General features: G+C 39.8%; 1 protein-coding gene across 2 annotated transcripts in view; it reads right to left on the bottom strand.

Moving 5' to 3' along the window:
- Positions 1–12,971, bottom strand: part of CLCN5 (chloride voltage-gated channel 5) — a 153,302-nt gene that overhangs the window by 35,076 nt on the left and 105,255 nt on the right. For both annotated transcript variants that reach the window (XM_082376011.1, XM_082376010.1), the window contains one exon: positions 10,787–10,933. In XM_082376011.1, coding sequence (XP_082232137.1) covers positions 10,787–10,933 — 147 coding nt within the window. The remainder of the gene's footprint in view (positions 1–10,786; positions 10,934–12,971) is intronic.

Raw genomic sequence — 12,971 nt, 5'->3', positions numbered from 1 at the left:
CACGGTGCTAACTGCCAGAGTTACCAGTGTTAGGAAAAATAGCTTGAGGAGTATGGCTTGGTATCTGCAGACCCCCACCGTACAAAATCAATGTAGAAATAGAAGTAGAGGGGATAGGTTTGACAATGTCGCTGAGAGGGTTGTCCATATAAAGAAAATAGCCCTCTGCTCCGTTACTTGCTCTTCATTCCTTCCTTCTCAAATTTATACATAAAAGGGACTGACAAGAAGACTGGTAAATGTAATGGGTAGGGAGACCCTGCTCTAAAATGCACATTCCATACCAGAGTATTGAGAAACCCTTTGGCTAGCAAGATCCTGTGTAACTACTTGTGCTTATTATTTTAGAAGCAGCATTTCTCCAGTTCTTCTATATTGAGTCTGCATTGGTTTCTCTCTATTAATCTCCAAAAGGAAGTTGGGGACAAAAGATTAGCAACTATTCTTTGGCAGGGAAAAAACTTCAAGAGAGGAAATACCAAGTAGGAGATTCTTCTTGGATTCATGGGAATAGTGTGATGTCATGAACAACAACAACAAAAAACAACAGTTAAACACACACACACACACACACACACACACACACACATATATATAATCTAGGAATTGCTCTTAAGGAAATACTTGTACCTGTGCACACCAATGTATGTATGCTATTCACTGCAGCACTGGAAACAATGAAAGAGTCCAGTAATGGGGGAATAGCATAAGGAAAGAAGTAGACTGATGTGTACTAAAATAGAAAAATCTCCCAAACTTACTATGTGATAAAAGCAAGTTACAAAATAATAAGTAGATTTTTTAAAAAAATTAAAGTGTGTGTCTCTGTGTTAACTGGATAGAAAAAGAAGTGAAAGGGTCATAACTGAGTTATTTTGAAGGGTTATCTCTGGAGTGGGAAGTAGTGAGCAGACTTTCACATTTTATATACATGTGTATTGTTTGAATCTTTAACAGTGAGGTGTATTTATGTGTTATATAAGTGTTTCTAAAAAGAAAAATAATGATAATGCAGCTAGAAGAGTAGAGACGAGACATTGCAAAGGGAAGACTTCCATTCTGAGAGGCAGACCACTGGGGTATTTAGAAACAAAGCAGGTGACAGTTTCTGTAGAACACTAGGAGGAAAGCACCAAGAGGAAGATGACTTACTGAATTTTTACATGAAAGTCAATGGGAGGACTTCCCTGGTGGCTCAGTGGTTAAGAATCCTCCTGCCAATGCAGGGGACACAGGTTCCATCCCTGGTCTGGGAAGATCCCACATGCCGTGGAGCAACTAAGCCCATGCACCACAACTACTGAGCCTGTGCTCTAGAGCCCGCATTCCACAACTACTGAGCCCACGTGCCGCAACTGCTGAAGCCCACGTGCCTAGAGCCCGTGCTCCGCAACAAGAGAAGCCACCACAATGAGAAGCCCGCGCACTGCAACGAAGACCCAACGCAGCCATAAATAAATAAATAAATAAATAAATAAATAAAGTCAGTCTTTGTGATCAGACCCATTGTCCAGCAGTGAGAAGATACAGATTCCAACCCTAGCTCCATAACTCACTAATTGTGTCACCCTGGGCAACTGCCTTAACCTCTGTAGGTTTCAGGTTCCCCATCTGTAAAAATGAGGGCATATCAGCATGTATGATTTTTACGGTCCTTTCCCGCTCTCATACTCTATAATTTTAGCAATGATTATTTGTGGGTCATTCGTACATTGTGTTGAATGACTTCTGAGAAGACATTAGCTTTGAGGAATTCCAAATGGTATTTTGATTGCATAGTTATCACAGAATACCCTTCTGGCAAGATCAATAAATGGTACTACCAATCCTTAGAAAAGTTAAGATTCAGCTGAGCAGTGAAGTAGAGCACAACCTGGGACCCAACACTTCCGGTCTGTGCCTAACTAGAGCTATACCAACATGGCCACAGTACCTCTGGAGTACCTGCTAGCCACAGACCCCGGAAACACCCAGCACACACTCCTGAAACATCACAGCAACCCTCTCCTCTACCACATAATGCCTTAAATTGGAACAAGGTGAGGTTCATAATAATCCACTCAGGATTTATTAGAGGCCAAACGCCCTCTAATTTTTTTCTCCCTTTGAGAGGGGACCAAAGTGGTCTCACTAATTAGAAAATAAATGGGGAGCTTCCAGATTCAGCTCTGGCAAGTAAAAAGCTCAGAAGTTGTCTTGCTGTACACTTGAAACTAATACAACATTATAAATTAACTATACTTCAATTAAAAAAACAAATTAAAAAAGTTGTTGCTCCCATTCGTACAGCAAGAAAAAGCTAGACAAACTGAAAAATCAATAACTTTTCTTGGACCCACCGGAGAATTGCTGCAAGGGAAACTCTGACCCCCAAATCTGAAGAGACAGGCTTATCCAAAAAGACACAGAGAGATCTGCTTACCTGGAGTAGAAACCGCTAGAACCATAACTGGTAGGGCTACTTAAATGGCAACTTTGACGAATTGCTGAAGGCTGTGTGTGGACTTGTGTGAGAGTAAGGAACTCCTGAGCCTGTACTTCGGTGGGTTTTATCTCCAGGAACCCTACCAGGTTCTCAAAGTGAAGAGCTAAGAAACATGTCCTCCTAGCTCTGAGGAGGAGAAGTGAAGAGGTATCACAGTGAAATAGGCCAGACCTGTCTCTGTAACAAAGGCCTATGCTCCAGGGGAAAATACTTTGCCTGAGCCTTATCCCAGTTGGGGGAAGGGCATTCTTCCCTCTCCAGCCCCAACCCGACCCTTTTAGTCTCACCTAAGGGAAAAAAGCAAAGTCAGTAGGTGTCTGGGCTTCCTGGAAATGGGCTGGGAATGCTGAGGTCAGAGACAGGAGTAGGGGGCAGGGAGAACAAAAAGCTATACCACCGGATTACACTTTGTGAAGGTCAAAGACACAAGACACAGGTCCAACAGACACTGCAATTTAATCAGAAGATTATAAAATAAGCTGCTCCCCCATACCATACAACCATACCAATGGGGCTCCCATATCTTAATAACAGTGGATTACAGCTGCAAGACACAGAATCTCTTTCAAGGAATTGTACTTAAGGAAACTCAAAATCAAGAGGGGAGACAAAAACAAGGACACTACAGGAATTTAACCCCTGGCACCAATAATTACACCAAACATTAAACAAAGCCCAACTCCTAGCCAGTTTAACATAAATCCTAACACAAGGGAATTAAACTAGAAACCAGTAACAGAAAAATAGCTGGAAAATGACCAAATACCTGGAAATTAAGCAACATACTTCCAAATAACCCATGGGTCAAAGAAGTCTGAAGACAAATTTTAAAACATTTTGAAGTAAATGAAAATGAAAATACAACATAACAAAATTTGTGGGATACAGCAAAAAGCAGTACTTAGAAATTTATAATATTAAATGTATATATTAGAAAAGAAGAAAGAGCTAAAATCAAAAGATCTAAACATCACCAAAGAAGACATACAGATGGCAAATAACAAATGAAAAGATGCTCAACATCATTTGTCATTAGGGTAATGCAAATTAACAACAAGATCCCACTACACACCTATTAGAATGGCTAAAACCTAAAACACTGACAATACCAATTGCTCACAAGGATGTGGAATTACAGGAACTCTCATTCATTGCTGGTGGGAATACAAAGTGGTACAGCCACTTTAGAAGACAGTTGGGCAATTTCTTATAAAACCAAACATAGTCTTACCATATAATCCAGAAATTGCATCTATATATTTACCCAACTGACTTGAAAACTTACGCCCACAGGAAAACCTACACACAGATGTTTATAGCAGCTTTAGTCGTAATTGCCAAAAGTTGGAAGAAACCAAGATGTCCTATAGTAGGTAGGTGAATGAATAGACAAACTGTGGTATAGCTGGACAATGGAATATTATTTAGGGATGAAAAGGAATGAGCTATCAATCCACACAAAGACATGGAAGAACCTTAAATGCATACTGCTAAGTGAAGGAAGCCAATTTGAAAAGTCTATGTACTGTATGATTCCATTTATAAAGACATTCTGGAAAACACAAATTTATAAAGATGAAAACAGATCAATGGTTGCCAGGGGCTCAGAAGAAAGGACGCTGAATAGGTAAGACACAGGGGATTTCTTAGGGCAGTGAAACTATTCTGCATGATACTGTAATAGTGGATACAGGTCACTATGCATTGGCCAAAATCTATAGAGATTTACAGCACAAAGAGTGAACCTTGGGCTTCCCTGGTGGCGCAGTGGTTGAGAATCTGCCTGCTAATGCAGGGGACATGGGTTCGAGCCCTGGTCTGGGAAGATTCCACATGCCGCGGAGCAACTAGGCCTGTGAGCCACAACTACTGAGCCTGCGCATCTGGAGCCTGTGCTCCGCAACAAGAGAGGCCGCGATAGTGAGAGGCCCACGCACCGTGATGAAGAGTGGCCCCCACACCGTGATGAAGAGTGGCCCCCGCTTGCCGCAACTAGAGAAAGCCCTCGCACAGAAACGAAGACCCAACACAGCCAAAAACAAACAAACAAATAAATAAATAAATAAATAAATAAATTTATTTAAAAAAAAAAAAAGAGTGAACCTTAATGTATGCAATTAAAAAAAAAATCCCAGGATGGAATGCAGAATGTGGCAAAAGAATCCAATTATATTACAAATTTGTGAAACAGCCTCACTAAAGGGGTAAAGGAAAAAGATGCTGACCCAAGTAACTGGAAATGAGTGGAGTTTGTAAGACTAAAGGCAAAAGAATTTTGTATAAGCACTTTACTGGAGTTGATAAAGTAGTTTCCCACGGAGGGTACGGGTTAACAATTTGAAACCATGCACGTACACTGGAAATGAACAGTTAAATATTGGATGGTGAATGGTGGGAGCCACATTTCTCACTACCTGGAGGGGCAGGTTACAGACAAGCAAGGGGAGGCGGCAAGAATGATCCATGTGGTAACGGATTACAATTAGAGACACCAGTATGATCTCAAGTTTAGCTTAATATAGAGGCAGATAGCTACATACAGATAATCTATCTATTTACAGATATGTGTAAATACGTGGGTCAGTACACACATATATTTATATTTCCTTACTGAGAGGGCCTAGAAGCAACAACGCCCCAATAGAAAAAAGCACACCTCGTGCCCAGATCTTGGTTTCTAATACCAATCTCCGCTGAAAGGAACTAGGGCTCCTTGGAGAAATGGCTGATTCTAGGACTGAGGCAGGAAATATATAACATGGGCCTGGAGCATATTGTAGTACCAGAAAGTAAATAAGTGCTCAAGAAACCTGCACAGTGACAGGGGTATGTCAAAGGGAGACGGAGCCAACTGAAAGAGCTCCAAATGCAAAGTTGGAAAAATTGGAATAAAATAAAGTAATAATGGATTATAGCCCAAAGTATTAAACAGATGAGTCCCTACTGATATAAATAAGTGATTGAATAAATAACTGAGAGAGAATAGAGAAATCTCCGATGAAGAACAATTCCAAATAGTGTCTGTAGATACTTCACCCTCAAGGAGGTAGAGAATAACTTCCTTAATCTTAAGTGTCAGCTACCCAGTGACTTCCTTCCAAAGAACACATTATGGAAAGGATGAAAAAAGAGTAACTTCACAGTGGAGAAAACTGACAAACACTACCTCAGCCAGGTGATCAAGGTGAACATCAGCAGTGATAAGTCATATTGATGGTATATACCTTTGATATGATGTGGTAAGAATGACACTTTACCTCTAGTCTTCTTCCCCCAAGCCCCAGTCCAATTATGAGAAAAACATCAAACAAATCCCAACTTAGCAACATTCTACAAATACCTGGCCAATAATCCTCAAAACTGTCAAGGTCACCAAATACAAAGAAAGTCTAAGAAACCATCACAGCCAAGAGGAGCCCGAGGAGACATGACAACTAAATGTAATGCGGTGTCCTGGATGGGACATTAGGTTAAAAACTCAGTAGACCTGAATAAAACATATACTTAAGACAAAAATATAAATATATAAATGGGGAGAGATTAGAGGGCATACATTCTGAAATCTGACCAGGTATTTTACCATTAAGGAACCTAAAGGAAGCCTTTAAAGCCTGTGGACCATCATCATAGGCCTCATTTTATGGGGTCAGCATATTAAAACAGGTGAGGTTTATGGCCCCACAGAGCTTTTGATAAGGGCTACTTTTTCTTTTTTTCAAGCTCAAAAAGCAGCGATAACAATTGCCATTCTCCTAGGCTAAGCGTTATACGGAAGTTTGAATATTATGAGGGTGACGGTTCCCAAATTCCCTTTCCTTCTCCTCCTGGCACCATCCACACAAATGAGTCAGTTTGGGAGAGCCTAACTGAGATGATGAAGGGAGGATTCTCCATGAGCTGAAGCCCAAGGTGTTTTCTGTTTCTCTCTGAAGGAATACTATGATCTTTTTTTACAGCGGGGCAGAACAAACAGAACTGTTTCACAGCTTCCATGGTGGATTTCATGTACCGTCATGTTTTTCATTTTAAAAGTTTTTCCCTTCCCTGGGACATCAGGAGGTTATGCTGAGGCTGGCAGGGGTGGTCTGGGCACGTTCTCACACGTGAGGGGGAAATGGCCTGCTCATACTGCACCTGGGCTTTGAAGTCATCAGTGACTCTTCTGGTTTATTCCCCATGTCTAATTGGTCCTATTGATCCCCACTCTGAAACTTCTCCAGAACTTATTCTTTCCCCCTCTCCATTTCCTGCTGCCTTAATTCAGGCCTTTGCTCTTTTGCCTAGATTGTTCAAAAATAACAGTTTAACTGGTCTTCCAGTCTCCAGCATACTCTTCCCCTGAATCCATCTTCCAGATTGCCATAAATTCTCTAAAACACCAATCTGATCACATCATTCCTCTGCTTTTCAATCATTTGGTGACTCCTTGGTTACAAGATAAGGTCCAAAAGCGCAGACAATCTGGACCCCACCTAGATTTCTAACTAGATCTCCCAACCTATATCCTGCTCCAACTGTCACCATCCCCACCCTTGGAGTCTCAGGCCTCAGACACACAGACTCTGTTTCTTGAGCAGAAGACGCTCTCTCATGCTGCTGTGTGCCTTTACCTGTGCTGCTCTCTCTGCCAGGAATGTCTCCTCATTCTACAGTCAGGGAGTAGCAGCAAGGCACGCTAGGTAGAAAGACAAGGAAGCGAGGGGGAAAAGAGAATCGAAGAACATCACCAAAACAACACAGTTCGTATCTGGGTGTTCCAGAAATGAATGAATTGCTGAATTGCTGACCAGGAGTTCCAGGCTGCGGAGGCAGGCAAGTGAGAACAGATGGACTATGAGAATAGCTCTGAAATTTTTCCTGTTACTCAAACCCTTTTTCTATTTGCCTCCTCCTCCCCTTCTTTCAGATCTCTGTGTTTATGTTTCTTCTAATTTACAGACTACTATAACACTACCTCAGATGCATTTAACCATGCCATGCATAATTTATTTATTCATTACTCATAAATCAATCCCTCCAGCCATCTGGAAAACAAGGACCACTTCTACTGCCTTTCAAGCTCCTTTTAACTAATCTTTTTAGTACGTGCCATTGTGCTTGGTACAAAATGTAATATTTTATGCACAGTTTCACCACCAAATATCAAGGACTTTATGACCTTTTTTTTCTGTTGTTGTTGTGTTCACTAGGAAATCCCATGTGAAAACATTAAATAAAATAAGAACAATTAAAAAGCAAAGCAAGAAAATTATATCACTACGGAGTATTGTAAGTGGACTGATTTTCGTGTGTGGCTCATGGAAAACAGCCTCATTATTATATGGTCAGACCTTGGAAACCACAAGTAGTAATTCTCCTGTAAAGGCTAGTGAAAAGTGGTGAAGGACTACTCACGTAAAACTATATTCCACAGTCATAAGCAATGTCAAAATCTTGTCTGCCTCAGTTTTCTAGTTTATTAAATAGGAATAATGGATACTTGCCCCAATCACCTACCGAGAGCAACGTGAACACAGAAAAACTACTTTGGTCATACAGATGCCATATGAAATCACTTTTCATTAGAAGCAATGATGATAACTAACTGACCACTTCACTAGAGCCAGTAATTGGTATGACTGACTACCAAACCATGAATACCTTTCTTTTATGAACTTTCAATTCAGGGGTTCTCTTCTACTGTCACGGCCCTGAGGTACCTTTACCAGGCAAATTTCTTGTTATCCTTTTGAACCTGTGGTTTTCTTACCTGTATATTCATCCCAAGTTGGGCACCTCCCCTCAGAGGAGCCTTCCCTGACCTTTCCAACTACTGTGGTGTTCCCCAGTTATCATCTATTGTCATTCAGTTTATTTCCATCCTTGTACTTATCACAATGTGTAATTAACTAGGGAATCTGCTTATTTACCCAACTAGATCTAAATTCCAGATCAGATTGGATCTTATCTATGTTAATCCTGCCACTGTATTCCCAGTGCCTATAGCAGTACCTGGTTCATACCAGGTGCTTGAAAAGTATTTGTTGAATGAGTATGTGAAGGAGTTTTGTCCTCACAGTGACAATAAGGTTAATTCAAACTTCTTAGCATGACATTCAGGCCCCAATTTACTTATTTGGGCTTATATTCTGCCTTTTTATACCTCTGTATATTATGCCTGTTGCTACCTCTGTAAAAGCTTGCTTTCTGCCTCAAATGCTCTTCCTCCTACCAAATAACTTACCTTTCAAGGCCCTTCTCAAACACACCTTTTCTGTGAAATTTTTTCCAATCCTACACACACACACACACACACACACACACACACACACACACACACACACAGAATGCGTCCTCTGCTAAGTCCTTACAATATAGGGTTATAATAGACATAATAATGATGATGATTATGATAGCTAACATTTTATTGAGCATTAACTCTATGCCGGGTACATAAGCACTTTATATGTTATTATCTCATTTAATCCTGAAAACAACTCTTAAGAGGTAGGTACTATCATAAGTACTTATGTGTCTGTTAGGCTAGCTAGAATCAACTTCATGAAGGCAGGGATGGTGCCTTAAAGCCTTGCTAATTCCCAGAACCTAGCAAAGTATCTGTAATGTCATAGGCCCTTAATACAAATTTGCTAAATAATGAATTCTGATAGTAGTTTCTTGTCCCCTGATTTCACTTTGAGAATGGCAATCCCAATCACTTAAAGAACCAGACAATAAAGTATATAAATTTAATCTTAAAGTGATACAGTCCTTTCTAATTACAACAAGAAACTCAGAAGTCATAAAAGAAAAGGGTTATATACCTAGCTATACAAAAATTTTAAAATATTTGTAGATTAAAAAAACAAAGTTAACAAAGGCAAACCAGAAATAGAAAATATACATATTCAACCTACATTAGACAAAAGATTAATAGTAATAATATAAAGGGCTCTTATAAAAAAATAAGAAAAGATAATCAGCCCATTAGAAAAACAGGAACATCATATGAACAGGAAACTTCCAGAAAAAGAAAATTTTTTTGGCCACACCGTGCAGCTTGTGGGATTTTAGTTCCCTGACCAGGGATTGAACTCGAGCCCTCCGCAGTGACAGTGCAAAGTCCTAACCACTGGACCACCAGGGAATTCCCCAGAAAAAGAAATTTAAATGGTTAATAAACATGAAAATATGCTCAAGGTCATTAATTTTAAAAAGTGAAAATTAAAACAATAATAGGGATGTATTTATTTATTTATCATATTGCAAAGATGAAAAAAGAATTATAATATTTAGCACCAGCAAGGCTGGTGAAAGGGGTAATAAGCACTCTTACACGCTCATGCTACAGAAATGCTCTCATACACTTAAAAGATACACACACACACACACACACACGCACACGCACATGCACATGGTTGTCCATTGTGGCACTGTTCGTAATAGCAAGAGATTGGAAGCAATTGAAATGTGCATCAATAGAAGCTTGGTTAAGTAAACTATGGTACAGCTATACCATGAAATTGTATGCAGCCAATGAAGAGAATGACGTTACTACATAACCAAATAATAGATAAGGGGAATTCTCATTTTATAAATATATTCCAGATAATAAGAAAACAATTATAAAAAGGGGAAAGGATTTGAACAGACACTTCATCGAAGAGGATATAAGGTTGGCAAATTAAGCACATGAAATGATGTTCAACATCATAAACCATTAGGGAAATGAAATTAAAACCATGATGAGATAACACTACATAGCTGTTAGAATGGTTAAAATTAAAATTACTGAAAATACTAAGAGCAGAACAAGTGGAAGAACTACCATACATGGCTAGTTCAGTTGCAAAATGGTACAGCCACTCTGGAAAATGGTTTGGCAGTTACTTACAAAGTTCAGCATATGTTTATCACACAACCCAGTGATCCCACTCCGGGGTATACAACTCAGCAAGAGAAAGGAATGAACAATTAAATGAATCTCCAAGGCATTAAGCTCAGTGAATGAAGTCAGTCTCAGAAGTTGAAACTATGTGACTCCATGTATATGACATTCTCAAAAAGGAAAAACTATGGGACAGAGAACAAATCAGTGGTTACCAGGGCTTGGGGGTGGGGGAGGTCTGACTGCAAAGGGTAATAAGAAGGAATTCTTTGGGGGTGTTGAACTGTTCTGTATCCTGTCGGTGGTGGTTATTACAAGTATCTATGCATGTGTTAAAATTCACAGGACTGTGTGCCAGGAGATAAATAAATGTTATTGTATGTACATTGGAAATAATTTTTAAAAAGATAAATTGTCATCAGCAGTAACGATACCTTCTATTTCTCCATCTAAGGGAGGAACATCATCTCTCATGGAGAAATCCATAGCTGTCCCTGGTATGTCCATCAAGTCCTCATCACTGGAGCTGCTCTGGAAGCTATTGAAACTCCCCTGCTGAAAGCCTCTGTTATCCATGGCTCCTGCACAGAAAAAAAAAACAGGAGGCTTATTACAATGACTTCCAAGCCCCTTACCACTTATTCTTTTTTTATTGTGGTAAATACACATAACATAAAATTTACCATTTAAACCGTTTTAAACTGGCAATTCAGTAGCATTTAGCACATTTACAATGATGTGCAATCATCACTATCCATTTCCAGAAATTTTTCATCATCTCAAACAGAAACTCACTACCCAGTAAACATAACTTCCCATCTCCCTCCCACCCCAGACCCTTATAACCTCTATTCTCTTTCTGTGTCTGTGATTTGCTGATTCTGGATATTTCATATAAATGTAATCATATAAGATGTGGGCTTTTGTGTCTGGCTTCTTTCACTTCTCATAATTTTTTCAAGGCTCATCCATGCTGTAGCATGTATCAGTACTACATTCCTTTTTAGAACTGAATAATACCCATTGTATGGATATACCACATTTTATTTACCCATTTATCAGTTGATGGACATTTGGGTAGTTTTCACCTTTTGGGTTACCACTTATTCGTATGTCCTCTTTCGTGCTCTTATTTTGACAGTATAGACATACAAACTACTTAGCACAGTCAGTTACCCTCCAGATATAACATACCGCTACCCTTACCATGTAGTTGATATCGGTTTTTTGAGAACCATTGCAAATAAGCAAATCAAATGAGGACATGCATACAAAACTCATGGGAGTTCACAAGTAAATAAAAACTTGAAATAAAAACTAGACAGCAGTATTGAGAAATGTGCTAGCCATCTGGGAGTGGAAAAATATTATTTTATGCCTCTGGCTCTCCCAGAGTTCTTAACACAATATAGGTGCACAGAAATACTGGGAAAAAGAGGCATACTGTGCTGTTCAATGTTGTTCTCTGCTCAAGAATTTAATATTAAAGATGAAACACTTTCCACATCCCAAGTGGGAATCTTCAGATCATAAAATTTTATTCAAAAAAATCTTAGTATATTGATCTTCTTTAAAAAACAAACAAACAGCATTACAGCCAACTTTATCCAGCCCTGCAGCTCCCCACCCCAGTTTTTGATGAAATCTTCATCAAGTTTCATAGTCAACAAAGTTCTATTCGATTAGGCAAATAATACTCTTTTTTAAAAATTTCATTCATTCATTCATTCATTCATTTTATTTTTGGCTGCGTTGGGTCTTCGTTGCTGTGTGCAGGCTTTCTCTAGTTGCAGCGAGCGGGGGCGCCTCTTTGTTGTGGTGCGCGGGCTTCTCATTGCAGTGGCTTCTCTTGTTGTGGAGCATGGGCTTCAGGTGCGTGGGCTTCAGTAGTTGTGGCAAGCAGGCCCGGTAGTTGTGGTTCACGGGCTCTAGAGCACAGGCTCAGTAGTTGTGGCGCACAGGCTTAGTTGCTCCACGGCACGTGGGATCTTCCCGGACCAGGGCTTGAACCCGTGTCCCCTGCATTGGCAGGCGGATTCTTAACCACTGCGCCACCAGGGAAGCCCTAAATAATACTCTTTTAAGAAACTTCTTACTCTGGGTTATCAGAATTATGTGTGAGAATGTGGTAAAGACCAAATACTTTAAATTAAACTTTAGGGGGACTTCCCTGGTGGTCCAGTGGTTAAGACTCTGTGCTCCCAATGCAGGGGGCCCGGGTTTGATCTCTGGTCGCGGAACTAAGATCCCACATACTGCAACTGGAGAGCCTGTGCGCCACAACTAGAGAAGCCCGTGCACTGCAACGATAACCCTGCACAGCCATAGTTAATTAATTAATTAATTAAAAATTAATTAATTAAATGTTAGGCCTAAAAAATTGCAATCACAGCAGTTAAATTAAATATTTTAAACATTGAGCATAAAGGAGAAAGAACCAACATTTACCAGGACTTCAATTAATTTTCAGGCCCTGCGCCATGTGCTTAAAGTGAACTCTTTCACTTAATTTTTCCAGCGTTCCTAAGCTGTGGCATTAGCACTCCTAGTGCAGATGAGGAAACCAAAGCTCAGAGAGACTAAGTAACTTGCCCAGTTAGTGTTTTTAAAACACGGTAA

This window comes from Balaenoptera borealis (genome assembly GCF_965194805.1).
Source record: "Balaenoptera borealis genome assembly, chromosome: X".
Lineage (NCBI taxonomy): Eukaryota > Metazoa > Chordata > Mammalia > Artiodactyla > Balaenopteridae > Balaenoptera > Balaenoptera borealis.
The sequence above is the reverse complement of the archived record's forward strand: the minus strand, read 5'-3'. Positions and strand labels throughout refer to the sequence as shown.